This window comes from Haemorhous mexicanus, chromosome 19, assembly GCF_027477595.1.
Source record: "Haemorhous mexicanus isolate bHaeMex1 chromosome 19, bHaeMex1.pri, whole genome shotgun sequence".
NCBI lineage: Eukaryota > Metazoa > Chordata > Aves > Passeriformes > Fringillidae > Haemorhous > Haemorhous mexicanus.
The window spans coordinates 1,749,432-1,777,377 of record NC_082359.1 but is presented as its reverse complement, the minus strand read 5'-3'; the positions used below and the strand labels follow the sequence as shown (position 1 = coordinate 1,777,377).

Genomic DNA, 27,946 nt, shown 5'->3' with positions numbered 1-27,946 from the left:
GTGATTTGTGGGGTGTCCCAGAGCAGGACTTGGTGGTGCTGCTCATCACCCACCCCACAGGGACCAGTAACAGCTCCTGGGGACCCCACGCTTGTCCCCAACCCCAGGAGGGGCTCGGGGCACCGAGACTGGACACCATGTACAGCGCAGGGCCACCTTGGCCTTGGTGGACCCCTGAGAGGCTCCAGGAGCAGAGCCACGAGCTCTTCAGGCCCTTCCTGTCCCCAAGGGGTGACAGGCCCCGTGTCCCTGGTCCCAGCCCTGCCCATCTGCTGTGTCAGGCCTTGCTGTGCCAGAGGCCACTGGCCCCAGGGAGGGCTTATCTGGCCCTGCAGGGCTGGCAGGAAGCTCCCAGGATCCTGCTTCCCTCGGGGTCACCGGGCCATGGCCACCCCAGCAGCGTCCCCATGGGCTGGTGTCACCTTTATTCAACATTCCCTCAAACCAGTGAACATTACAATATATTTATCTTTCATATATTAGAGATTTCCTGCTTCCAGGGAGGGGGGGACCCATGGCTTGATTTAGGGGGGAAGGGAGCAGTGGGACCCCAAGGGGAGCACCCAGGGGTGCCAGGGGGAGCAGAGGGAGCTGTGGGGCTGGGCTGGGGGAGAGGGGACACTCAGAGCCCTCCTGGCCCCATAGCAGGGGCTGGAGGGGGCTGCAAAAGCCCTTTTTAACCTGCACCCTAAGTACAGCCTCAAGTGTGGGATCCTTGAGCCCTTCTGGGAAGGGCTCCCATGGGAAGGAGATCCTCTGTGAAGGGCTCACGTGACCACAGCTCTGCTGAACCAGGGCACAAAAGCAGGGAGAGCCAAAGCTGTTTCCCACCTGCTCCAGCCCCAAATCCCAGGGATCCAGGGGGATCTGCAGCCAGAGCCACCCAATCCCACAGCACTCTGGGCCCCCAAGCCACTATTCCCAGGGTTTGGAATGTGCTGAACCCACCACCAGACAGCACTCCATGAGAGCCAGGAGCAGGAGCTGGGCATTTTGGGAGCCTGAGGGTGAAACTGGGATGTGGAGGGAGCAGCACATGGAGGAGGACATGGCATCACTCACGCACGGATTGCTGCAGGGATGCAGGGACTGGGGACAGCCCCCTGCCCCCTCTGCTCCCCCAGCCCCCCAGGAAAGGGAGAACCCCAGGGGCTGGGTCCCCAGCAGGACGGAAAGGGGACATGCACACGGATCCAGCCCTGCTCCCTCGGGTGGGAAAGGGAGGGGAGGAGGAGGAGGAGGAGGAGGAGGAGGAGGAGGAGGAGGAGGAGGAGGAGGAGGAGGAGGAGGGGCTGCAGCAGCCCCTCAGTTCTTCAGGATGGTCTCATAGGCTTGGTAGATGTACTGGGACACCTCTGGTGCTCGGCATTTCAGGGATAACTGTGGGGAGAGAGGGAAGAGCGGGGTCATGGCATCCCACCCCACGCTGGCGAGCCACCAGCCCCAAAGCAGAGCCCTGCATGCTGCAGCACCCTCCCTCCCACGGGGCCCTCCAGCTCCTGATTTCAGCTGGAAAAAGGCCATTTAACCCCTGCAAGCCCTCCCAGGGCAGAGCCATCCACATGCAGCACAGGCAGGGAACAGGCAGGGGCAACACTCCAGCTTTTGGGATTGGATTCAGTGCATGGCACTCCAGGGTGAAGGGTTCCCAAAAAACGTCCTCCTTTCCAAAGAGGCATCAGCCCCTTCAGGTGTTTGCTTAAATATTACATCATTCCCAAATGAATTAGCTCCTCAAGCAGGGAAAGCTCACGGAGAATCCTCTGGGACAAGGATTTTCAGCTATCCTCATCCCTAGTGAAACCAGCAGGGCGATGGGGACGCCCCAACCCTCGGAAACGTCCCCTCCTTGTGCCAGTCCTGCTGGGAAGGAGAGGCAGGAGGCACCAGGAGACTGGCAGGGCAGGGATAAACATCAGGGGAGGGAGGAATATCCAGGCAGCAGCCAGGGAGAGCCCAAAGCCAGGGAAAAACCAATCTCTAACCTCCAAATCCTGCAAGAGCGGGCAGGCCGGCGAGGCGGGCGGCAGGGACAGACACAGAGAGAGGAGTCAGGGTGACACAGCTGGCCCCACCCCAAAGGCTGCCAGGGAGGTGGGGAGGGGACAGGGAGAGCAGGACATCGGGATGGCTCTTGGGTGAGGTGTGGAGAGATCCCTGCTCAGGGAATGCTCCGAGGACAGGGTTTCATGGAGCTGGGTGGGTTGGGAGCCCACTGTGTCCCTCAGCTGTCCCCACAGGAGCAGTGCCACCCTCCCCACGAGAGAGGGACAGCGGGGCTGGCACCAGCGCCACCAGCAGGTGGGTCCCACAGCAGGGATGTGCCCCCCAGCCCCAGGGGCTGGGAGCAGGCAGGGGATGGGATGTACCGTGAAGCTGGGGTTGCTGGGCGGGATCCGGAGCTCTGCCAGCACCCAGATGCCGTTGGTGAGCTTCAGGGACTGGTAGAGCATGTCCTGGCCCTCCACGTTCCTCTTGGCAATGGTGAAGATGTTGCTGCCTTGGAGTTTGCTGCTCACAGCATCTGGGATGGGAGAGAGAGGCTGAGGGGCTGGGCTGATCCCCTGTTCCCCTTGGACCTGCTCCTGCCCCACCTCCTCCCCTCCTTGTCATGGAAGAGGCTTAGATTGGGTTTTAGGGAATTAGGGGAAATTTCTTCATGGAAAGGGTGGCACAGCTGCCCAGGGCAGTGCTGGAGTCCCCAGCCCTGCAGGGATTGAACAGCCACGTGGATGTGGCACTTGGGGACAGGGTTAGTTAAGTGTGACCCGAGCCAGGTCCTTGCGAGGGGTGGGACCCACCTGCGTTGAGGGAACAGTCTTTGATCTGGAACTGGGTCTCGTTCTCGTTGGGAATGTCCTTCCAGGTGGCCAGGAATGTCTGCCTCTCTGCAGAGAGGGAGGACACCAGTGCTGAGGGAGCTGCCAGACTGGCCACCCCCAAAGGTGACAACACAGGTGACATGGCAGCCAAGGTATGTCACCCTGCCACCCACTCCAGCAGGCTCAGGGCAGCCACCTGCTTCTGGGGGCTCACCCAGTGTGATCTAGAAGGTTCCAGGGGCTGGGATGGCACCTAGGGACAGGTGACAGAGCACCACCTTGCTGGAGCCATGGTCACCCCACTCACCCATCTTGCCGTCCTCCACGAACAGGATGTGCAGGGGGTACAGGGTGCTGAAGTAGAAGACGTCAATGTTGTTCTTCACTGCCACCTGGGGTGGAAGGACACGGGGATTTCAACACCTCCAACCCACAGCAGCCTCCCAAAATGTCCCATCCCATCCCGTCCCGTCCCGTCCCATCCCATCCCATCCCATCCCATCCCATCCCATCCCATCCCATCCCATCCCATCCCATCCCATCCCATCCCATCCCATCCCATCCCATCCCATCCCATCCCCATCCCATCCCCATCCCCATCCCCATCCCCATCCCCATCCCCATCCCCATCCCCATCCCCATCCCCATCCCCATCCCCATCCCATCCCATCCCAATCCCCATCCCCATCCCCATCCCCATCCCCATCCCCATCCCCATCCCCATCCCCATCCCCATCCCTCTGGAGCCAGGTGTCACTGCAGCAAGCACCTGGCTCCTGCTGTCACACCTCCCTCTGGATTTCTCCAAGGGACCCTGCCCTGTCCCCAGCTCCCCAGGAGGGGACAGCCCCGTGTTCCCCACCTGGAGGTTGTTGAGGGGCTCCATCTTCATGACGGAGCCCACGGTGTTGAGGGGCAGGGAGATCTCCACGGACTGGTTGGGAGCCAGAGGTGCATGCACCTGCAGAGGAGCTGCTGGGGCCAGGCCGAAGCTGGGGGGACACCAGGGAGGGCAGGGGGTCAGGGTGGGGACAGCAGGGGATGGCACAAGGCGCTGTCCATCCAAGCCTGGTGCTCCCTGCCTTCTTCCATGGGCATCCCAGGAATCGCCTCGCTGCCCCTGCACCGTCCAGGAAGGGGCTGGTTCCTGCCCTGCCCACCCTGGGGCAACCCCAAATCTCCCCCCTTCCTCCTCCACCCATGTGTGGCATTCCTGCAGCATTTCCTCGGTGCCTTGGAGGGAAAAGGAAGCATTGCTTCCCCAGGATAACCAGCAGGACAATGGTCAGACCCTGAGGAACAGCCTCTTCAGCCAACTTCTTAGAGGCTTTGGTTTGATGCTCATCACCACCACAGCCATCAGAGAGAGAAGGGTCATCACCAGAGACTGTTCCCAGCCCTTGCAGCTCCTTCCTCACACCCTTTTCCACACAAAACTGCTCCACAGGTCCCAGGTGAGCCAGCCTGGGTGGGACTCACCTGTTGCGGTTGAACTGGATGGCAAAGTCAGACATGACCTGCAGGGCTTTGTTGGTCAGCACGAGGTCCATGGAGATGGAGCCCACCTGGCGGCTGAAGGTGCCAGAGATCTCCAGCCCCTTGGCTTTCATGGCAGGGAGCCAGACCTGGGCCAAGGAGACAAGAAACCCCTGGGGTGTCACCCACAGCAGAGCCTCTGGTGCTCCCCCACCTCCTCCAGGGGGTCTCTGCTGTGGGGGGTGGGCACAGGGGTCTGGGCTCCCCTTAACCCCGAGCCTGGCTGCCCCACTCACCGTTTTGGGGGCCACATAGGATCCTGAGAGGGTCCCCACCCCACCGGTGAGGTCGAAGAGGTCGCCCAGGCCGCTGCCAAGGGGTGCCCCCATGTTCGTGGGCGCCGTGGTGCTGGGAGCTGCTGTGAAGCTGCCACCGCTGCCACCCATCTGTGGGGACAAGGGAGGGGTTACAGGGGCACCACGGGGAGGGGAACAGGAGGAGGAAGAAGAGGAAGAGGAGGAGGATGCAGAGAATGAGAGGGTTTGGGTGTGAGGGCACACTCACAGCAGGGCTGCCTCCCACATCGCTGCGCAGCTGCAAGAGAAGAAAGGGGCATCAGCAGGGGCAGGGCTGAGGGCACAGGGGTCCCCAAAATGTCCCCTCTGGACGCTGCCTGGAAGCAGCAGTGTGGGGCAGCAAGGGCCTGGAGTTGGGATGCTCCAGTGGTCCCAGACCAGGAGCTGTGAGGGGCCATGGCTGTCCCCAGAGGGAAGCAAGGTGTCCCTGGGGCTGGGGGGAGCAGGGGCAGCTGGGGGGGGCACAGGGCTGGGCAGAGGGTGATCCATGATCCATACCCCTTCCGACTCGTCCCCCATCTCCAAGCAGAAGCAGGCAAGGTGGAGAGAAGAGCCAGCCACATGCAGAGAGAAGAGACAAAAAGAGAGAGAGAAGAGAAGGGGAGGAGAGGACAGAGGTTAGTCCTGACACATCTGTCTGTCCATGGCTGTCCTGGGGACAGGGGACAGAGCCAGACCTCGTTCCCAGCCTGAGTGCCAGCCCATCACCAGTCCCTGGGAGCCACAAGGTGCCAGGGCAGCACCTGCAGGGTTACAAATCAGGAAAGGCAGCAAGGCTGCCTCCCCTTGGGATAAATCGGCTGAATTTCATGAGTCATGGAGCAAACTCCAAACTCTGTTCCTTCAGGGAGCCTGGCCCATCTCCAGCACCCACAGGACAGGTGTTCCCACCCAGGAAGAGGTTTCCATCCTGCCTCACCCAGAGGCCAAACCACTGCTTGGCCTGCATTCCCAGGAGGACACGCTGTCACCTCTGGGTCTCCTGGCACAGGGGACACCCCACAGGCTGGGAGTGGCCGCATCCTGGCCCAGCCCTGCAGCAATTTGGGCAGCCAAGAGCAGCCACTCCTGCAGCACAGCACATGGAATGGGAACATCCACACCAACAGAGAGAAAAGGCACAGGGAAGTGGTGGGTGGGACCCCTCCCTCCCCTCCACTGGATAATGGCAGGATAAATGAGGGTTCAGTGCCTTCCATCCTCACCCCCTGCAGGAAAGGACCAGCCCAAGTGTCCCCAGGCTGACAAGTCTGTCCTTTGGCAGACCAGAGCCAGCATCAAGCCCAGCAGGATGCCAGTGGGATAGCAGGGACCCAGGGAAGGAGCACAGGAGCTGGGACGTACCAGCCTGTCCAAGCCACCCCCGAGGAGGTCCACGGCGCCCATCTGCACGGCGGAGGTGGCCATGGGTGGCCCGCTCACTGGGGGGCCCAGGTCCAGGTTGAGCAGGTCCCCCAGCAGGTCCCCCTGGGTGGGGATGACAGAGGGCTGATCTCCTGCTGGCCCCCCCGACGGGGCTGTGTCCGGGCTCTCAGGACTCTCACCCCTGCAGGGAGTGATGGGAGAGGGTGAGGAGCTCCAGCTGGGACAGGAGGTCCCACTGCAGACAGGAGCTGGCCCAGTTGAACCCTCCATCCCATCCTGGCTCCCAAAACTTCAATGGCAAGCAACACCCCCCCCCCCATGCCATCCCGGCTCCCAACACATTCCCACAGATATCACTGGGAATCACTTGGGAATCTTTACAATCACCTCCACTGGGATCACTCCAGCTTTTTAAGGCCAGGGCTGAATCCACACAGCGCTGCTCCTACAGAACCTCCCCTGGGGAGGCTCATCTCTGAGCCCAGGGGCCCCACAGCAGCCCCACATGCACCCCCTCCACCCACATCCCTGGAAATCCCAGCCCGGGGTGGGGACACGGGAGCACTCACGAGTCCGTCCGTGGGGGCAAACTCTTGTGCACGACGCCCCTGCTGCCCTCCACGAAGGCGCTGGGGGGTTTGTGGTACACCGAGGCCAGGGTCCCGATGTAGCAGATGAGCTCGTCCAGCAGGGTGGGCTCGATCAGATCCGTCTCCTCCGAGATCAGCGGCTTCTCAGCCAGCACCACCTCCTTGGCGGCCACCGGGTCCGTGGAGAGCAGCCGCCAGTAGATGTAGCCACGATCCCGCAGGTCGGGGTTGTCCGAGTCCTTTGGGAAGCCATTGGGAAGCTGCAGCTGCTACAGAGCTGCTCGGTGCAACTGCAGCTACTACAGAGCTACTCGGAGTAACTGCAACTACTACAGAGCTGCTCAGAGCAACTGCAACTACTACAGAGCTACTCGGAGTAACTGCAAAAACTACAGAGCTGCTCGGAGCAACTGCAACTACTACAGAGCTGCTCAGAGCAACTACAACTACTACAGAGCTACTCAGAGAAACTACAACTACTACAGAGCTGCTCAGAGCAACTGCAACTACTACAGAGCTGCTCAGAGCAACTGCAACAACTACAGAGCTGCTCAGAGCAACTGCAACTACTACAGAGCTGCTCAGAGAAACTACAACTACTACAGAGCTGCTCAGAGAAACTACAACTACTACAGAGCTGCTCAGAGTAACTGCAACTACTACAGAACTGCTCAGAGCAACTGCAGCTACTACAGAGCTACTCGGAGCAGCTGCAGCTACTACAGAGCTGCTCAGAGTAACTGCAACAACTACAGAGCTGCTCAGAGCAACTGCAACTACTACAGAGCTACTCGGAGTAACTGCAACAACTACAGAGCTGCTCAGAGCAACTGCAACTACTACAGAGCTGCTCAGAGCAACTGCAACTACTACAGAGCTACTCGGAGCAGCTGCAGCTACTACAGAACTGCTCGGAGTAACTGCAACAACTACAGAGCTGCTCGGAGCAACTACAACTACTACAGAGCTACTCGGAGTAACTGCAACAACTACAGAGCTGCTCGGAGCAACTGCAACAACTACAGAGCTGCTCAGAGCAACTGCAACTACTACAGAGCTACTCGGAGTAACTGCAACTACTACAGAGCTACTCGGAGCAGCTGCAGCTACTACAGAGCTGCTCAGAACAAATGCAGCTACTACAGAGCTGCTCAGAACAACTGCAGCTACTACAGAGCTGCTCAGAACAACTGCAGCTACTACAGAGATACTCAGAGTAACTGCAGCTACTACAGAGCTGCTCAGAGCAGCTGCAGCTACTCAGAGCAACTGCAGCTGCTACCACAGAGATACTTGGAGCAGCTGCAGCTACTACAGAGCTGCTTGGATCAACTGCAGTTACTACAGAGATACTCAGAGCAACTGCAGCTACTACAGAGCTGCTGAGAGCTGCTTTCCCCACCCAAGCCTTGCAGGGAGGGATCACAGGGATCACAGAGGCCAAAGGTGCCTCCCGAGCCGTGGGAGTGCCCACATCTCCAGGCTTTCAAATGTCAGCGTTCCCAGAGGGACTTGGGCCAAGGGATGGAGGGACAGGACACAGGGAATGGCTTCCCTGTGGTTCTGAGCTGTGTTAATAAGTCTTTGAGGAATTTTTGTGGAATAGTGTCATGGTGAGTGATTGACTGGTTGAGAGGGGGAGTTATGGGGGTTGTTGAAATGGGTGGGGGGAGCTATGGATTTGGGAAAATTGGTGTTGAGTTTGGGTGGTTTGTTGGTGTTTGAGAGGGTGTGGGTAGGGGAGGGAGACCCTGCCCATCGAACCCCTGCCAGAGGGCAGGGATGGATGGGATATTGGGCAGGAATTGCTCCCTAGGAGGGTGGGCAGGCCCTGGCACAGGGTGCCCAGAGCAGCTGGGGCTGCCCCTGGATCCCTGGCAGTGCCCAAGGCCAGGCTGGACAGGGCTTGGAGCAGCCTGGGACACTGGAATGTGTCCCTGCAGGCTGGAACAAGGAGATCCTTAAGGCTCTTTCCAACCCAAACCATTCTGAACTAAGCTCCAATTACCTGCCTGCTGTCACATGACCAGGCCATTCCCGCTGCCCCGAGGGATGGGAAGCCCTGGGAAGCTCTCCCAGGTGTCACCCACCTGTGTGGCCAAGCTCAGCACCTGCTGCACCAACTCCTGTGTCTCCGTGGGCTTCTTCAGGAATAGCTTCACGATGGCTGTCAGCAGCTGCAGCTGGACCTGTGGGGGACAGACAGGGTGAGGGACAGACAGACAGGTCACACTGTGTTCATGCAGGAACACATGCCCCAGGACCTAACCCCAACCTGCCTTTCAAGTGACCATGTCAGTGGCAGTGACACATGTCAGGGCACCTTGCCTGGCCCCTTTCCAGCCCATTTGCACACCCTCAGACCCAGGCTGACCCCAACACCATGGGGCAGGACCTTGGGAGCAGGTTACATGGTCCCACAGGGCACAGGCCAGAGCATCCTTTAACTTCCACATGGATAAGCAGCAGGAATTTCCCTCCCAGCCTCTCAGGGGGCCTGGATCTCTGGTTTTGCTATTCAGCATTTGTAGACTTTGCCCTGTTCACTGTCACTTGGTTACAGGGTGTTTTGCAGAGTTTTCCAGAGCTGGAAATGCTCCAAAATTCCACAGGCAAACCCACTGGCCTCAGTTGCCCTGGGAGACAGGGCAGGCACTGCTCCCTCTGCTCATTTTCCAGCTCCACAGGGATCCTGTGCTAGCACAGTGGGATAACCAGGTCCCTGCCTGGTGCCTCCCAACCATGGAACAGGGAAGGCACTTGGGACAATGCCATGGTGGCATTTCACAGAACCATGGAACAGCTTGGGCTGCAAGGGACCTCAAAACCCATCTCATTCCCCCTCCTGCCATGGGTAGGAACACCTTCCACTCTGCCAGGTTACTCCAAGCCTGGACCACACCCTACACCCAAACCTGCCCAAGCACCTGCACAAACAATCCCTTCAGAGCAAACTGTCCCCTGCTCCACTGAGCAGGAGCTCTGTCCCAGTGTCACCCCGAGGCAGCAGGTCCCCTGGCACACCTGGGTGCTCTCATCATGGAAGCCCTCCAGGAAGCTCTCCAGCAGCTCGTCGGCGTTGTCGATGCGCTCGGCGTATTCCCCCACGATCCAGATCATGGCAGCCCTGGCCTCGGGCTCGTCCAGGGAATCCAGGTTCTCACAGAGTGTGGCGATCACGCTCTCATACCTTCCCGAGGGGAGGAGAGCAGGAGAAACCTCACCCAGAGCAGGAGATCCTGATCCACCCAAACCCCAAACCACATCCCACTGCCCACAGCAGAGCTGTGGCTGAGGGCATCCTGCCTGGGGCTGTCCCCTCGCCCCATGGGCAGTGCCCACACTGATCCCAGAGCACATTCCCTGCTCCTGAATGAACCTGGAGCCAAGGGCTACTCCTGCAGAGCTCTGCTCGTTACCAATTCAGTTCATTAGTATTTATTACCACTATTAGCCCCCGACTTCCTGATTACAGAGTTGCCTATTCATCCTGGCTCAGCTGGAACATTCCCTCCCCTCTCCTCTCCTCCTGCTGCCTTTGTTCCAGCACCAGGAGCTGGAATGAGAGCCAGGGACAGTTTCTGCTGACACAAGGGACCTGCGCATCCCTGGCAGCTCCTCTCCATTTCAGTGCCTGGATCTGCCACCATCCCGGGGCTGGGGACAAAACAAACCCAAAGCCACCTGTGCTGGGGGGAGGCTCCGGGGGCTTCATCCCACCAAGAGCTCGTGGCCCCCCAAGCACAGAGGGGAGGGAAGAGCTCAGGTAGGACCAGGAGCACCCCGGAGAACCCACACGCCAGGAGTCCCCACGCACTTGTTGGGGTACTTGCGGAAGATGTCCTTGATGACCACGATGGCCTCCTGCACCACGTAGTTCACCTTGGTCTGGATGAGGTCCAGCAGGGTGCTGACACAGCGTTCGGCCGATTGCTGCCAGAGGGACTGGGTCACACAGGGACAGTCCCCCGCTCCCATCCCAAACCTTCCACTGCCTCTTATCCCCCCCCAAATCCAGCCCACAGCTCAACAGGGGACACTGAGTGTGGTCTGCCCTTCACATCCTGGTGTGCCTCCTCCTCATCCTCTCTGCACATCCCCACAGGCTCCTCTCTCCCCATGGGAAGTGTTCCAGCCATGCAGAGCCACCTTTCCAGGGAGGTTTTTAATAATCCCCTTTGGAAAATTATCCCCACAGGGAAGCAAAGCCTCTGAGCAGCCCCTCAGGAAGGGATGGATTCCCTCCCAGCTGCTCAGGAAGGGACTGGCTCCTTGCCAGCCTCTTGCAAAATGACTGGGACCTTCCCAGCCCCCCTGGGAAGGGATCAGCTCCCTCCCAGCCCCCCTGGGAAGGGATCAGCTCCCTCCCAGCCCCCCTGGGAAGGGATCAGCTCCCTCCCAGTCCCACTCTGATCCCCCAACAAGCCACTGGTATCGCCCATTGCATTCCTGGCCCCGTTCCAGGCAGGGATCCTAAAGCACCTCCACTTGCAAAGGATAAGGGGATGGAAGACCCTCCTGGCACCTCACTGATCCCTGTGGAAAAACCATGGCTCATCCCCATGCATGGGAAGGCTCCAACTTGCAAATGCCTGGGGTGAGATGGCCACCATGTGCTGGAAAGTGCCACCCTGCCCACCCAGAAGTGCCACAAGGCCCCAGCATGTCCCAGCCCTCACCTCCACCTTGATGGCACAGCGGCCGATGGCTCTCACCGCCTTCCTGACAAAATCCACATCCACCTCCGTGGCATATTCCTTCAGCTCTGCCAGCACCTGAGGGGTGGCACAGCACAGTGAGAGCCTGGCAGCAAGGCACAGCCACCAGGAAAGAGGGGCACAGCACAGTGAGAGCCTGGCAGCAAGGCACAGCCACCAGGAGAGAGGGGCAGTGACCCAGCACGAGCAGCAGGGTGGGACAGCTGCTCCCAGCAGAGCTGGGGCTGGCACTGGGGTGGCCCTGGGTGCCCCAGCCCAGCTCCTGACCTGAGCTATGTTGGCCTGGGAGGCCAGGCGGATCATGATGTCCAGTTTCTCCAGTTTGACGTAGATGGGGTCGTTGTACTTGACAAAGAACACCTTCATCTCGTGCTTCAGGATCTCGGGCCTGGGGCAGCAAGAGGCAGCGTTAGGGGGGACAGGCACTCACTTCCACCCCAATCCCAAGGTTTTGGGAGTCTATTCAATGCCAAGGAATCCAAGTCACCATGGTTATCCCCCAGGATTCTGTCCCCTTTGCTGGCACACAGGGGACAGAGCACAACCTTGTCACAAACACGGGCCAGACGTAAGGCAACGGGGGACGTTTGTCCTGCCAAGGCTGGAGGGATGTTTTAGTGGGAGCAGGGACACAAATCCAGACCCCAGGGCTAGGCTGGACCTTTCTCTAAGCTGGGAAATAGCTAGGCCAGGTCCAGCTCCAAGCTGGCTTCCACATTCCCACTCCCAGGGACACTAATTGCTTTCTACTTCTCCCAGAAATTGCTGCTATTTTTAAAAGACAACCATGGCGCTGACTGGGAGGAGAACAAATCATCTGACTGGGCTGGGGCTCTCCAGCTGCCACTCCTGCTCCAGGCACACGTGTGGGGCCTCAGCCACCTCCAGGATTTTAGATCAGCAAAGGGACAAAAGGACTCTGAGCACTTGTTCAAAGAGGACAACTGTGGAGAAAGCAGCTGGCAGCACAAAAATCCCTCCCTAGACACAGAGGGACTACTCCAAAGTCTCACAGCTTTTGGCTTTGCCATCCTTTGCTGCCCCAAATAAAGAATAAATTAAATTAAAGGATACATTAAATTGGAGATCCCAGCTTAGCTCCCTGCTCATTCCCTCACCTGACAGATGCAAGGGCAGGCTGGACAGGTCTTGGAGCAATCTGGTCTAGTGGAAGGTGCCCATGGCAGGGGATGGAATGAGACGAGCTTTAAGATCCCTCCCAACCAAACCATTCCATGATTGCATGACTCTCCTTGGATTTTAAGTAACAGAGAAGAAATCACCCTAGAGGATGTGTTGTGACACTGCTGCAGTCAGAGGGTTTGAAGCACCTGTGACTAGAGGGGACACCTGGACACCCACCTCTTCTGCACTATGAGGTTGATGTTGCGGAGGGCCACGTACTGCAGCTCGGGCTCTGCAGACAGTAGAGTGACCAGTGGTGGGGCCAGCTTCTTCAGGAGAGTGCCATAGTAATCCAGGTCCTTGGACAGCATCTCCATGAACTTCATCAGCACCTTGACAGCCGACAGCACCACGGCAGAGTTGGCGTGGGACAGCCGCGGTGTCACCCGCTCACAGATGCTGCCGGGGCGAGGAGGAGGGAAAGGAAATGATCCCAGCCCTTCCTCCTGCTGAAAAACTCCTGCCAGCATGGAGGAAGGACTTGTAGGAAAGCTGAGCGGCACTTGGGACCTTCCCAAAGAGGCTGAACTGGCTCCTGAATGCCCCAGTGAAGGTTATTCCCCAGGCTCTGCAGAACCCTCTGGCAGTGACCCCGTTTCAGGGCTCCCCGGTGCCCATTGTCCCCTGCAGCCACATTTTAAGCAGCTCAAGGAGCAGAATCCCAGTGCCAGGGCTCACTACGGGACCAGGGCCGGCTCCAGATGGCCATGCCCAAGGCACAGGTCCAGCAGATGCCCGCTGTCCCACCTCCTGCAGCAGGGTCAAGAGGATGAAGACTCTCCTCAGAGGAGAAGGGGCAGTGCCAAGCCCTGCCTGTCCCCTCACCTCTGTGCTTCCCGGTCATCCTTGGGCATGTAGTTTGCCAGGCAGTCCAGGATGAAGATCTGGCCCCACTCAGTGCACTCATTGAGGGCTGTGAGCAGCTTGTTGATGGACTGGGGGTTGAGGTCCAGGAGGTTGCTGCTGGGATGAGACTCTGCGATTTCTGACAGCGCCGCCACCGCGTTGGCCACCACCTGCCAGGGGGACAGGACAGGGATTGGTGACACCAAATGTGGTGTGAGGGGATGAGCTGCCTCCTCACTACAAACCCCTCACATCCCACCTACATCTGGGCTCCAGCTTCTCCCTCCCCACAGCCGATCTGAGGGGGATGGATGAGCCATCCCCACCGGCACGCTCCCACCGCCCACACCACATCTCCAAGGGCTCCCACATGTTCCTCAGAGTCAGCCTTGGCTTTGTGCCCAGTTCCCTTCCCCAGGCAGCTCTGAGGAGCCCCAGAGCTTTCCATACAGCTCCTGGGCTCAACACTACACCCAGGGTAAGACTGGAAAAGCAGGAAAGGCTGTGGGAAGAGAAACCCTGGGGAAAGGTGGTTTTAAAGTTCCCCGTGCCCGGGGAAAGGGAGGGAAGCCAAAGCCCAGCTGCCAGGAAAAACAGAAGCAAAAGCCACTGGCTCTATGGTATCAGAACCAAAGCAGCAGCTTCCCTCTGCCCTGAGGCACCTGGGGCAGCCTCCTTCCCACTGGGAACAGAGGAATAACACACAGCCACAGGATGGGAGAAACCCTCTGTCCAGGACACAGGGTTATGGGGCAGGGAACACAGCCTGCAGTCCTGAGAAGCAAAAACTCCCCAAAGGTGGCTTGTTAACACCAAAAAGAGAGTCTGGGAGGAAGGGAGTTGGACGCGAACACGATGGGAGAGCGGCGACTGCCATTTGGACGAAGGGGAGCTGAAGAAGGCAAAAACCAATCACCATGGGGTTGGAGTCTGAGATGAGATCCTTGAGGGTGTCCAGGAAGCCCTGGTCCTCCACCAGCTGGGCGTTGATGTCGTGCAGCTTGGCCACGCAGACGGCGGCCGTCTTGCGCACGTAGGGGTCCTCGTCCTTGAGGCACTTGCGCAGGGGCTCGCACAGGTACTCCGTGATCTTGTCCACGCGGATGCAGCCCATGGTGCGCACGGCCAGAGCCCGGATCAGCGGGTTCGGGTCCTCACAGTCCTGCAGGGATGTTACAGGAACTTCTTTGAGCTAGGTCTAATGAGCTCTAGGAGGCCTATAACACACCCAATGGTGCGCTGTGATTTCAGGGTTTACCTCAGAACCTCGGGTCCCTCCCATGATATTTGCCGGCTGTGTCAGTCACCTCTGCTTCCCCCTCCCTTGCCCCCTTCTGAGTACTGTCTGTCAATCCTGGAATTCCAGAAAGGCATCGAGTGATTGGCAGATTCAAAAGATGTCCTCTGCCCCTGGGGGGACATTGGGCCATCCAGGTGTCCTTTGTCCCCTGAGACCTCCCCTCCTGTACCTGGCTGGTGGCTCCCTGCCCCTTCCCTGCCCTCTCCCCAGGGTTAAAAGGAGCAGCACCCACGGGGTCAGGAGTTCTGTTGGAGCTGGGGCTGGGTTCAGAGGCATGTGGGTCAGAATAAAGCTCTGGATCTAAACCATCCATCAGAACCGACTCTTTTCCTTCACCATCCCCTTAAAGCTTCTCCACCAAAGGTAAACCTGAGCTCCTGCATGTCTGGATTTGCCTCCAAGGGCCCAGCTGCAGTATCCAGCTAGCCAAGTGTCTCTGGGGTAAAACACCACAGTGCCAGTCTTTGGTTCAGCAGCAAGGGCCAGACAAGCTCAGGCACATCCTGTCTGGCTATATTGGTAATTATTCCAATAACCCAAGATAGCTCAGCTACTTTTGGAGGCACAATAATCAGCAGAATGGCTTCTGTTGTTGCAGTGTTAGAAAGAAAAAAGTTTAATTGAAGAGAGAAACTTCCAGACCTCTTTCCTTTTAAAGAGACAAAAGATAGTTTTGTCACTCTGTTAGCAGAGAGCACACTCCTACACAGGGAGGACAGGGGAGGGTGGATATATTATTGTAATCAAGGAGCCCCAACGAAGGCAGGAATGATGCATCTGATTCCATGTTCTCAGAAGGCTGATTTATTACTTTATTATACTATATTATATTATATTAAAGAATTCTATACTATACTACAGAGTGCAGAAAAGATACTTACTCAATGTTAAAAAGATAATAATGAAAACTCCTGACTCTTTCCAGAGTCCTGACACAGCCTGGCCCTGATTGGCCAAAGAGTGAAAACAACTCCCAGCAGAATGCAATGGAACAATCACCTGTGGGTGAACAATCTCCAAACACATTCCACACCAGTACAACACAGAAGAAGCACATGACATAAGAATTGTTTTCCTTTTTCTCTGAGGCCTCTCTTACCACCTTTCACCTTCCCAGGAGAAAAACCCTGGGTGAAGGAATTTTTTCAGAGAATGTGAATGCCACAGGCTATCTTGGGCTCCTCAGCTGTCTCCAGGGGGTTCAGGTTTTCCAGGATTTGGGTTCAAATCCTGAGGTTTTCATGTTCTGCTCTTGAGAATAAGTCACCCAAGAGAAGTTTCTCTCTTGTCCTGCACCCACTGAGTTCCAACACCACCAATCCTCACAGCCAGAACTCCTCAATCCATCCAGGAATCCCATGTCCTCATCACTTACAAAAGGGACCTGAACCAACCTGATGCTGGAAACGGATATTGGGATTATTATGAGGGGTTTATCCTCCCTGAAAAGCCTGAACTCCCTCTAAAGCCCACCAGGCCTTTCCACTGAGTGCTTTGGCAACATCCTGGTTCCTAACACGCTCTTCAGCTCTCAGCTCCAACAGGAAGATCACGAGGGATTTCTCAGCCCATAAATTCACATGACAGCTCTCGATCACGGGAGCTGCCCACACCCCTGACAGAGCGAGTGGCACAGCTGCCAAAAACCGACTTTCTGCATTACTGGACAAATTCAATCAGTTTTCTAGAGCTTGCAGAGCCCCTCCTCCAGAAGGGAGAGGCTTTAGAAAGCTGCCCACGCTCCCTGGCTTGCAGCCTGGCACGGTGAGCTGGCACCTGGTGTCCCCTGTGGCCCTGGGACACAGAGCCCTGACCCCTCACCTTCACAAAGGTGTTCACAGCCATGATGGCCATGTCTGGCTGGCTCTTGGCATAGTTCATCAGGTAGAGGTAGACCAGCTTCTTCAGCTCCAGGTTGTCTGTCTGCATGCAGTTCACCACGTCCGGGAAGAGAGCGCTGGAACACAGAGAGCTCAGTGAAGGCAGGACACGGCCACACTGCCCATGGATCCCCTTCCCATGGATAACCTGCTCCCAGAGCCAGGAGAACCCAGCCCTCCCCGGGCTGGGAGAGCTGGGGGTGCTCACCTGGAGAGGAGAAGGCTCCAGGGAGAGCTCAGAGCCCCTTGCAGGGCCTGAAGGAGCTCCAGGAGAGCTGGAGAGGGACTGGGGACAAGGGATGGAGGGACAGGACACAGGGAATGGCTTCCACTGCCAGAGGGCAGGGATGGATGGGATATTGGGAATTAGGAATTGTTCCCTGGCAGGGTGGGCAGGCCCTGGCACAGGGTGCCCAGAGCAGCTGTGGCTGCCCCTGGATCCCTGGCAGTGCCCAAGGCCAGGCTGGACAGGGCTTGGAGCAGCCTGGGACAGTGGGAGGTGTCCCTGTCCAGGGCCAGGGGTTGGATGAGCTGGGCTTTAAGGACTTTTTCCCATCCAAAACATTCCATGATTCTATGATTCCATGACTCGAGCCCACCCTGCAGCAGCTGAAATTCCCATCCCCAGCGGGTTTTTTTAATGGATCTGTATCAAAACCAGCCCCTGATGGACCAAAACTGAGCTTTCCCACTTGGCTCTGCTGCATCTCTGCTCTAGGGCACATCCACTGCCCCAGGAGAAGGTGCTGCACAACTCTCTCAGGCACAGGGTGGGGTTATTGCATGGCCAGGAGCTGCACTGGATGACTCTTGTGGATCCCTTCCAACTCAGGATATTCCAGGACTTTATGCATCACCACAGGATGGTGCCCAAAGGAAGAGCCCCACCCCCCTGGCTGAGTCTGGAGCACCAGGAGATTCTGCTGGGATGGAGGGGAATGCAGTGGATCTGCCTGCACAGAGCTGGGGCTTCCCAAACATCCTGGAGCTGTGGGATACCAGAGATGCTGTTTCATCCAAAGACAGATCAATTAGACAATTAAACCACCTCAGGGGAGGCAATCAAGATCCCAGGGCTAACACAAGGGTTATTCCACCCTGACAGATGTCCCAAGGCTCCTGGAAGCTTCTCCACCTCCACAACCAGCCAGGATCAAACCCAGGCCCCCCCCTAAATCCAAGGAATTGGGTTTTGCAAAGCTGCTGCCCACCTGGGCTGGTCTCACCCCGGGTTAAACCAGGCTTTGCTGGCACCTCCCGGGGAGCAGTGAACTGAGCAAACTTCTTCCCTGCAGCCTGAAACAGGCACACACCAAAAAAAAATGGGCTGACACAGCCACAGGATCATGGAATGGCTTGGGAACCATGGAATCTCTAAACTTATCAAGTTCTACCCCTGCCATGGGCAGGGACACTTCCACTACCCCAGGTGGCTCCCAGCCCCAATGTCCAGTCTGGCCTTGGGCATTGCCAGGGATCCAGGGGCAGCCACAGCTGCTCTGGGCACCCTGTGCCAAGGCTGCCCACCCTCCCAGGGAACAATTCCTAATTCCCAATATCCCATCTAAATTTCTTTTAGCTTAAAGCCATTCTCCTTTGGCCTGTCACTATTTGTCCATGTAAAAAGCTGTGCTCCCTCTTTTTTTAAGCCCCTTCAAGCACTGGCAGCTCCTGTCATTTCCATGTGATTTCCACAGTGGTCTCAAGATGGACACTCCCTGCTGCTGCTGCTGCTCTGGGAGCCAGGGATGCCCCAGTTCTCCCAACCCTGAGTGTGTTTTCCCTCCATTTACTCTCAAATGCACCATGAAAATCAAATTGCTGATGCTGCCTGTGCTGGGACAGGTCCGTGCAGGACAAGGTACGGAAAGAGCCACGTGCAGCTCAGCCAGATGGAAAAGGAAGCAGGAACAGCAGCAGCTGCCTGACCTTTTGGACTGGAGAGGCTGTAAAGGGTTTATCAGCATCCAGGCACCGCCACCAACCCTCCAAGGGGGTCCTGCTTGTTTTTAGTAACACACAAAGGAAGTGGGAATAATCCCAACAAACTGATCTGGCAGCCAGACCAATCCTCTTTTAGCCAGATTACAACAAAAGCCAGGAGAGCCCCCACCTGCCAGGTGGCCACGTGGACACAAACTGCACTCCAGGAGGTAGAGCTGCAGCCAGGGTGTACCTGGGTGAATCCTGAGGGGAAAAGCAGCATGGAAACCCCCTGGAAGCAACAGGGGGCAAAGGGGGCAAACCCAAAAACCAGCTGGGTTTGGCTTGGGCATGTGGGAGAACAGCAGGAAAGAGAGGTTTTAGGGTAAATTTCAGGAAAGATTCTTCCCCCAGAGGGTGCTGGCACTGCCCAGGCTCCCCACGGAATGGGCACGGCCCCAAGGCTGCCAGAGCTCCAGGAGCCTTTGGACAGCACTGCCAGGGATGCCCAGGGTGGGGTTGGTGGGGTTCTGGGCAGGGCCAGGGGTGGGACTGGATGATCCTGGGGGGTCCCTTCCCACTCAGGACATTCCAGGCTGCAGCCCCAGCACACACCTGACGTCCTTGCCCACAGTCATGGAGGCGATCACCTTCTTCACAGCCTCCTTCTTCTTCTCCTTCTTGTCGCTGTTCAGCTCAGCCTTCAGCTCAAATATCTCCCCTGGAGAAATGGGAGAAGTGGCAGCTCAGGGATTAGAGGAAGGGGTCCCCTACCCCTCTGCTGGATGGGCACATCACCCACCTGCTGTGTGACAGGGTTCCTTTGCCAGCCCTGAAAAGGGGGATTTAATTTCCCAAACACCCACCCCAAGGCTGGGGCTGCTCTGGGGGCTCAGCTCTCATCCATGGGAATGGAGAATGTTCACCTCCTGCTGAATCCTTGGGGCTCCTCCAGCCCCACAGGGATGGGAGATGCTGCAGGAGCCAGAAGCACCCCACAGGCACTGGATGGGGTTATCCAGAGGGTATTTTTGGCTGTGGGGTGATTATCCCAGCCCCAGGAGGCCCTACCCTTCCCAGGGATGATGGCAGGTGGATTTTGGGCACTGCTCCTCAAGGCCATACGAGGAAGGGTGGCTCCTAAATCCCTCCCTGCCTGTGGCAGCGACCCCCCAGCCCAGGGCAGCATCTCCTGCCCTCCTGAAGCCTCGCTGAGCTCCTTACTCCCTCCTGGGCTGGCAGACTGAAGAGGAAGATGCCACACGGCTTCTCTCCACATTAATTCCTTGGTCTGGAGAGTGCTTAAGGCCCCGAGCGCTGCCCAGGGGAGCTCCTGAGCTGCTAAAGCTGATCACCAGCTGCCACCAGCCCTGGCTGGGCTCAGGGGGCTGGGGACAAGGTGCCCTGACCCCACAGCAGCTCAGGAGCTGCTCCAGAGCAAGGAGCAGGGTGGGGCGTCAGCCAAAGCATTCCAGGGGGACTCAGGGCATTCCCACGGGAGCTTCCCAACCCTTCCCACCTGGTTTGTACAGGAGTAAGAACCAGCTGGTGATTTTGGGATGAACTGTGACATTCCTGCTCCTTCCCTTACCTTTCTTGGTGGTGGTGAAGTACTTGGAGTCTGTCATGGTGGTCTCCAGCCAGCAGCACAGCCCTGGAGGACAGGCAGAGCACAGAGGGTCAGGGCTGATAATTTCCTTGCAGGGATTGTTATGGAGAGCTCCAGGAAGGAAAAACACCAGGGGAGGGAAAGAGTTTGGGATCTCATGGGAAGAGTCACAAGGAGAAGGCCAATCCCTAAGGGAGGGTGAGCACCTCACAGCACTGTGATGATGGGAATCAGCCATTTCCTGATGGGGAATCAGGGTCCTCCAAAGAGGATGTGGAGGAGGAAAGGAATCACTGAAGATTCCAGGGCTGCAGCCCTGACTTTGCTCATCCCATCCTGCACAGAGCTGGGCAGCAGGGGCTCAGTGATCCCCCCCCCTGGATTGGCCTCTCCTCATCCAAAAAATGCTTTCTTAAGGAAAATTCACAGCCAGCCCTCCCTCTCACCTACCCAGGGAACAGCTCAGGGCTGGGGACAGGAACTGAGCCAAACCCAAGGCTCAGCTCAACGGGACAGCACAGCCAAGGGGAACGGATCTGCCAGATCAAAGGGAGCCTCTCCCACAAACCAGCCCTGCTCCAGCAGGGTTGCTTTAAATTCCAAGGGTGTGAGGCTTCAGCCCAGCACTTGAGGCTCTATTATATAATTCAGGCAGTTTAGGGCAGATTTAGGGCTTGGCAGGCTGAGGAAGGAGATGTGCAGCCCTTCAGAAAGGTCAGCAGGGATTTGGCTTTCATGGCTGGTTTTCCCATCTTTGCTTCAACAGGGAAGGAACCAGAGGCTTGTCCTTGAAAGCCTGCAGTGGCCTTGCTGTTTTGGAGGGGCAGGAATACAGGAAGCAAAGCCAAGTGAAAAAAAAAGAGATTAAAAAAAAAGAGCTTGCGGATGGGCTTAAAATACAAATGAGCATCTTGAAATCCAAACGCAGCAGGAGCACAGAGGAACTGTGTCCTCTGTTCCCTGTCCAAGCTGGAGAGGGATCCCCAGCAGGGATAAAAAGAAAATCTGGATGAAATCTGGGGGTTGAGCAGGCTGGGCAGAGCACACAGCTTGGCAGGGAGGGAGAGGGAAGGAGTTTGCGTGGGTTTGGGGCTGCTCTGGGGGCTGGCAGCACCATCCTGGTGCTATTCCAGAGGGGGAAGCCTGGCACCACACTCCCATAGCCCTGCCCCTGGTGAGACAGGACACTCCTCCCTGCCTCAGTTACCTGGGATTGATTCAGAGCCTTTTTTATCCCACTAAGTCGATGGCTCTCCAGGGAACAGCGGGAGCTCCAGGCTGCGCCACAGCTCTCTGCACCTCACTGCAGATCCCGTCCTGCCAGACTGGGAGGAAGGAAGCAGGGAAAGAAAGAGGATTCACTGCAGTCCCTCCGATTCCAGGACCTGGCTCACAGTCAGCCCTGCTCTGCAGAAGTGCCTGGAAAGCAAACTTGAAGCTGAGCAGGGAATTTGTGCAGGCAGCTCGCAGACATGAATCACACCGGCCGCTTCCCTGCAGCTCCCTGCTCTCCCAGAGCCAGGGAAAGCACAGCCTGTGCTCTTCCCATCCACAACCCCACTGAAAAAAACCCCACTGACTTCAGAGGCTGAGACAACCACCCATTCCCCCACTGCTTTAAGCCCTGCAGCAACCCCAAGAAGGAAAGTGGCTCCTCCAGCTCAGGAATGAAGGCGCAGCCCTCGCTCCTCACACTGACACAACCCTCCCCAGGGCAGGAAGCACCCCAGGGCCTGCAGCAGGGTGATGAGGGGACCCAAAGAGCTGCCAAACCCCAGTGCTCAGCACCCTGCGTGTCCCCCAGGCTGTGCCAGGGTGACAAGGCAGGGCTGGCTGCCAGCTGCAGGTGAATTCCCTCAGCTCAGCCCTTGGGCAGGGGCCAGCGCTGCTGCCTGGCTCTGCTCTGAAGGATGCAGAGAAGGTGTTTGCTCCCTCAGCTCCAGCAATCCCCACCCAGCCCCTTTCCACACTGATCTCCCACGGAGAGGCTGAGGGGAGCAGCTCCTCACTCACAAAAAGCAGGATGCAAGCAGCAAAGGAAAGGACACAGAGCACCCCTGACCTTGTGATGGCTCAGATTTTACCCCATCTTGACACCAAACTTGTTTTAAGCTGGTCTGGCAAACAGGATTGAAGGAGTTAAGTGTCCATAAGGATTTGGAAGCTGCTGGAGAAGAGCACCCAGAGCCTCCCCCCCAGCCAGTTTGGGCTCCTCAGGACTGGTTTTGGGACAGGTTTTGGCAGTGGCACAAACCCAAAGCCTTTTATCCCTGATTTTGTTCACTCCAGGGGACTCAATTCCACAGCTCCACACAAACCAGAGCACTGCTGCTCTCCTGAGCCTCTCAGCCCCAGGTCAGGCACATGGCACAGCTCAGCCACCCCATTTTTTCCACTGCCATGCCAGCACCTCTCAAATTCAGCTGCCTTGGGAAAATAAGAGGCTCCTAAACCCAAAATACCACAACAAACCCATCACTGGGCTTCCCACCGAGGTGGCTGCTGCCGGGGGGTGGTCCTGGGAATGACACCAATGCCAAAGGAGCCATTGCTGGTGCTGCTCACTTCCTCTTATGGAGAGTGCAGGAAAACTCATTTCTTCTGCTACTTTTACCACCCTGTTTTAGGATAATTCCTCCATTCTTGAAGGCTGAGATGCTGCTGATCAGACACTTTCACCATGGAATGGTTTGGGTGGGAAGGGACCTTAAAGCCCACCCAGTGCCATCCTGCCATGGGCAGGGACACCTCCCACTGTCCCAGAGGGGACAGGGCTCCAAACCCTGTCCTGGAACACTTCCAGGGATCCAGGAGCAGCCACAGCTGATCTGGGAATACCATCCCAGCCCCTCACCACTCTCACAGGGAACAATTCCTAATTCCCAAGATCCCATCCATCCCTGCCCTCTGGCAGTGGGAGCCATTCCCTGGGTCCTGTCCCTCCAGCCCTTGTCCCCAGTCCCCCTCCAGCTCTCCTGGAGCCCCTTCAGGCCCTGGAAGGGGCTCTGAGCTCTCCCTGGAGCCTTCTCCTCTCCAGGTGAGCACCCCCAGCTCTCCCAGCCTGGCTCCAGCCCTTGGAGCATCTCCAGTGCCTCCTCTGGTCTCACTTTCAGCTTCCCCCAGCACAGAGCCATTGCCAGGGCTGGGAGCAGCCCTTAACCTGTGCCCAAGACATCCCAAATCCCTGTCCATCCCAGCCCACCACAGCTCCCAGGTCCTCCTTGACCCTCTGACAGCCCAGCCCAGGAGTTCTCTGATTGCCAGAGCTCTGATCTGCCCAGGCTGAGCCAGGAGGGAAAGGGGAAAAGGGGGAAAAGGTGAAGGAAGGACAGGCTGCTCTCACCAGGGAGAGCAGAAAGGAGCAGGAAGGACAAGCTCCTAGGAAAGGGCTCCCCTGGAAAACAGAGGGGCAGCTGGAGGTTAGTGGGGAAAGGCAACTCCCTCAAGCAAACACCTCAGCTGGCAATGAAGCACCTGAGGGCCAAGGTGGCATAATTAGGGAAATTAAGGAAGACTAAAAAATTAATGGGTAACTGGAGCCATGGGGAATCACATAACTGCTCCCTGCTGGTGTGAGGCAGCTCCAGGGCACTGCAGAGGCCAGGCAGGGGTGAGGTGGTGATGGCTCCCTGTGGGAATTAGTAAAGGTAAGAAGGCTTCCAAAGCTGTAAAAGCAGGCCCCAGAAACAGAAAGAACAAAAAGCTTAGAGCTAAGTTGTAGTTAGAAAGTCTGAAAGTAGAAAAATTATAATAGTACAGCAAGCAAGGACATGAAACAACAGCTTAAGTCTTAAGCTTGGCTAAGACAGACTTTAAGACTACAAGAAAATATGCTTAGCAAGACAGTAGAAGGTTTAAACTTACTAATAATGTACTGTGTATTATTCATACAAGAAGACAAGCAAAGACTGTGTGAAACAAGTATACATCTACTTTTAGTAATTAGCTAGAACAATTATCTGTAAACTTCAGCAATCTGCTATTAGCTAAAAGTTTTTAAAGTATCCTGTAACAAAGAAACCTTGAGCTGCTACTAGCTGTACATAAGCTTTACCATCTTCCTATTGTCCCAACCATGTAATAAAGGTAACACAACAAATAAAACTCAAGAAATGCACCCAACAGTCCCATCCTGCTCATGAATGAAAAATAAAAATAAGATAAGCACACCAACCCAGCTCTGAGCACATCCCTGCCCCATGGACAAACCCCAGGAGCTGCCACAAGCACCAGCCAAGGGAGAGAAACACCCCAGGGTGCAAGAAGAGAACCAGAGGCTGAGGATATCCACCCCAACAGCTCCAGAGCCTCGTGCTGATCCCAGTTCTTTCCCTCCTTACTCACAGCAGCGTTTCCCATCCTACAGCCAGGGGCACAACTCCCATCCCACAGCTCCCATCCCACAGCTCCCATCCCACATCCCACAGCTCCCATCCCTGGGCTCATCCCACCTCTGCCAGACCACCACAAGCCCTCCCAGCAGCCCCACACACCTTCCCAGCAGGATAATTTTCCTCTGTCTGGCCTAACTGGAGCCAGTTTTTGCTGCAGCTTGGCCCTGCAGCAGCTCAGGGCTATGATTCTACTGGATCCCACCAGGACCATCCCCATCCTCTCACCAATCTGTTTCTGACCAACCCATGGGCATTCCAAAAGGCTCCATCCCCATCAAACAAGGGATAACTTGGATAACTCAGGGGTAGGAGCCATCATCACTGTGCCATCAGCAAGGTGTCCAAAGCAAATCCAAAAAGTCTTTGAGAGATCCAAAGCAGTGGCACCAGCAAATGAGCTGCAAGCAATACATCCCATCAACCAATAACTGGGAATAAACTCAAGGAAAAGGCAAAAAGAACAATGCTGAGGTGTCCCCTGCAGCACACACTGCCAGTATCCCACTGCCACAGAGCCAGAGCCCCGTGCTCTGAGAGCTGGGGGGACTTTTAACCACCTTGAACTGGGATGGCACCCCCCAAACTCTGGCTGAGCATCCCCAGGGACACCAAGGACCTTGTCCTGGCCACAGCACCAGGTTCCCGTGGCAGAGGGGATGTTCTCCTCCTGGGATAGCCAGGTTCTGCAGGGTGGACACCTCCTGCCATGGAATTCCCAGCCTGGCTCGATCTAAGCAAGGCCCAACACCTCTGGAAAGCCCCTTGGGGTGCCAAAGCCTGTTCAGCCTGGCAGTCTGACCCCACAAATGGGTGTGGGAGCCACGAACCACATCAGTCCAACTGCTTATCCAAGCCTTATCCCATTCTCTGTCACCCCAGGAGAGAGCAGACACAAAACCCCACTGAGCCCCCACTGCTGCTGGGGATGGCACCCCTGGAGGTCCCATTTTGACCCTGACAGGTGTCAGAACTCCACACAAAACACCTGCAACAACAGCAACACCTCCAACACGGCTCCCTCGGGCCGGAGCTGTCTCACAGCTCCTTTTTATCCACTTTGGGGCTTTTTCCCCCCAAAATCTCCCTGGAGGAGGCAGCAAGCACAGGATATCGGCCTCCCTGTCTGCTCCATGCCCAGTTCCCAGCTTATTTCATGCAAGCCAAGACCTTTCCCTAGGGATGTGCCATGCCCTGAGGGGGGTGAAGGGCTCACCCCGGGTCCCCCAGCCCTTCCAGGGGGTCCTGCCCCCAGCACGGTGCCCCCCGGGGCTCTGCCTGTGGCCAGGACACGGCGCCGGGGAGGGGAGCGGATCCCGGGGCGATCCCTGCGGGATGGAGCCGGGAGGGCAGCGCTGCCACACGGAGCTGCCGGGGAACAGGAGGGGACAGGAGGGACACGGGACACGGCCCGGGGGAGGCTGCGGGGACCGGGGACCCCCGTGCGCCCCAGGTGGGCAGGGAAGGGGGACACAGCCCGGACTGAGGAGCGGAGCACGAGGACACAGCCCGGGGACACAGGCCGGGGGCAGGAGAACAGGGCCCGGGGTCACAGCGGGGACACCGCCGGCCCAGAGGGCCACGGCTCAGGTCGGGGGGCGGGAGGGGCCCGGGCCCAGAAGGACGCGGCGCGGCCCGAGCCCCAGCGAGGGGCCCGTCCCGGGTGCGCACGGGCGGAGCTCGGGGGAGGCGCCCGGGGCAGGAGCGGCTGCGGGGCCCGGCTCTGCCCCGGCTCGGCTCGGTTCGGTTCGGTTCGGTTCGGTTCGGTCCACCCCTGCCCGGCCCGGCCCGGCCCATACCTGCTACCGCCGCCACCGCCGCCACCGGAACTGAGGAGCGGGGAGCGCTTCCGGGGCGGGGCGGGGCCTCCGCGGGTGGGCGGGGCCAGAGGCTGGAGGGGCGGGGCCGGGAATGGGAGCGGGAACGGGAGAGGGAATGGGGCAGGGATGGAGATGGGATAGGGGAGACGGAATGGAGGATTCGGGATAGGGATGGGACAGGGGAGAGGAAATGGGGGACAGGGAACGGGGACAGGGAATGGGAACAGGGGATAGGGACATGGGATGCAAACAGGGGATAGGGTTAGAGTATGGGAACAGGGGATAGGGATTGGAGGTGGGAGCATGGGATGGGGATGGGAATAAGGGATAGAGACATGGGATGGGGACAGGGAATGGGAATAGGGGATGGGGATGTGGGATGGGAACAGGGGATAGGGATAGGGGATGGGGACATGGCAGAGGGACAGGGATAGGGAAAGAGATGGGGACATGAGACAGGGGCATGGGATGGGGACAGGAGTGGGTCAGGAATAGAGACAGGGGATGGGAACATGGGATGGAGCAGAGATATGGGGACAGGGGACACGCCACATGTTGGGATGGGAATGGGAAAAGGGCTTGGAGACAGGGTTCAGGAAGAGGGGTCACACAGGGTGTGGGGGCAGGGTCACCCCCTCCACAGATCCCCTTGCTCAGCCGGGTGTCCCCAGGGTGGGAAGGACCCGCTGGGCCCTGCCTGTCCCCACCCATGGGTCCCCATGGCCCCAGGCTGGGGGCGGATGGCCGGGAGCGGGACAGCGGTGCTGGCCAGCGGGAGCAGGACAGGCACACAGCTGCTCAGGGGTGGCCAGTGCCTGCTGTCCCCATGTCCCCAACACTGCCGGGGATGTGTCACCAGCTGGGGCTGCTCAGCCTCCCTCTCCTCCTGGCACATGCAGTTGCTCCCAGCCTGGCTTCCATGGATCTGTGGGAGAAGGGACGGGGTGGGACCCTGCTCCCACATGGGACAGCTGTGGGGACAGCAGGGACACCAGGGCGGCTCCTGGCACCCACGGAGCTGTGCGCTGATTGGCTGGGATCTGTGGGTCTGTGTGTTGATTGGCTGGGATCTGCGGGCCTGTGTGTTGATTGGCTGGGATCTGTGCTCGTGCCTGATGATTGCCTGGGGCAATGTATTAGGACCTGGTTGCTGATTGGCTGAGATCTAGGGACCAGTGTGTTAATTGGCTGGGATCTCCAGGCCTGGCTGCTGATTGGCTGAGCTGTCACTACCTGCCCACATCTTGAGCTCTGTGTGTGCTGATTAGCTGGGTAGCAACTGTGTTGATTTGGTGTATGGTCTGTGACTGCTGATCGGCCATTGGTCCATCTGTCCGGGCTGTGTGTGAGTGCTGATTGACTGGATGGTACCCAAGTGCTGATTGGCTGGATGGTGCCCGAGTAATGATTGGCTCTATTGTACCTGAGTGCTGATTGGCTGGGTGGCCCGCACCTGCCCCTCTCCCAAGGGCAGGTTTGGGGGATCACATCTCCCCGCCCCATCCCTGTCTCCATCCCCTTCCCCATCCCTATCCCAGCTGGGATCACAGACCCGGCCCTTCCATCCCTCCCTGATGGGAGCTCCCCAGCATCCCGCAGGGCTGTCCCCTGTCCCCCCAGGGGACCCTCCCAGCACCACCCCCCAGCCAGCAGGAACCCCCAGTC

At 57.8% G+C, this 27,946-nt stretch overlaps 1 protein-coding gene and 1 non-coding gene across 5 annotated transcripts; both read right to left on the bottom strand.

The window, feature by feature from the left end:
* Positions 1-448: 448 nt before the first annotated feature.
* On the bottom strand, positions 449-26,326 carry AP1B1 (adaptor related protein complex 1 subunit beta 1). Of its 4 annotated transcripts, none has more exons than XM_059863657.1 (24): positions 26,261-26,326; positions 21,278-21,395; positions 20,053-20,115; positions 19,077-19,182; positions 16,480-16,615; positions 14,275-14,520; positions 13,338-13,528; positions 12,690-12,911; positions 11,595-11,715; positions 11,289-11,384; positions 10,427-10,542; positions 9,634-9,799; positions 8,700-8,798; positions 6,589-6,848; positions 5,999-6,200; positions 5,153-5,173; positions 4,863-4,892; positions 4,595-4,744; positions 4,302-4,447; positions 3,685-3,814; positions 3,130-3,214; positions 2,802-2,888; positions 2,370-2,524; positions 449-1,380 (listed from the first exon to the last, which is right to left on the bottom strand). In XM_059863657.1, the coding sequence occupies exons 3-24, from the start codon at positions 20,087-20,089 to the stop codon at positions 1,306-1,308; spliced, it is 2,877 nt and encodes a 958-aa protein (XP_059719640.1). In that variant the 5' UTR covers positions 20,090-20,115; positions 21,278-21,395; positions 26,261-26,326; the 3' UTR covers positions 449-1,305. The 4 variants fall into 4 exon arrangements, with proteins under 4 accessions (XP_059719640.1, XP_059719639.1, XP_059719641.1 ...); XM_059863656.1 differs by having other exon boundaries at positions 21,278-21,489; positions 26,261-26,315; XM_059863658.1 differs by lacking the exon at positions 5,153-5,173 and having other exon boundaries at positions 21,278-21,489; positions 26,261-26,315.
* Positions 4,116-4,220, bottom strand: LOC132336470 (small nucleolar RNA SNORD125). Its single transcript, XR_009488871.1, has one exon. It is a non-coding gene; the product is annotated as a small nucleolar RNA SNORD125 (small nucleolar RNA).
* Positions 26,327-27,946: the final 1,620 nt, after the last annotated feature.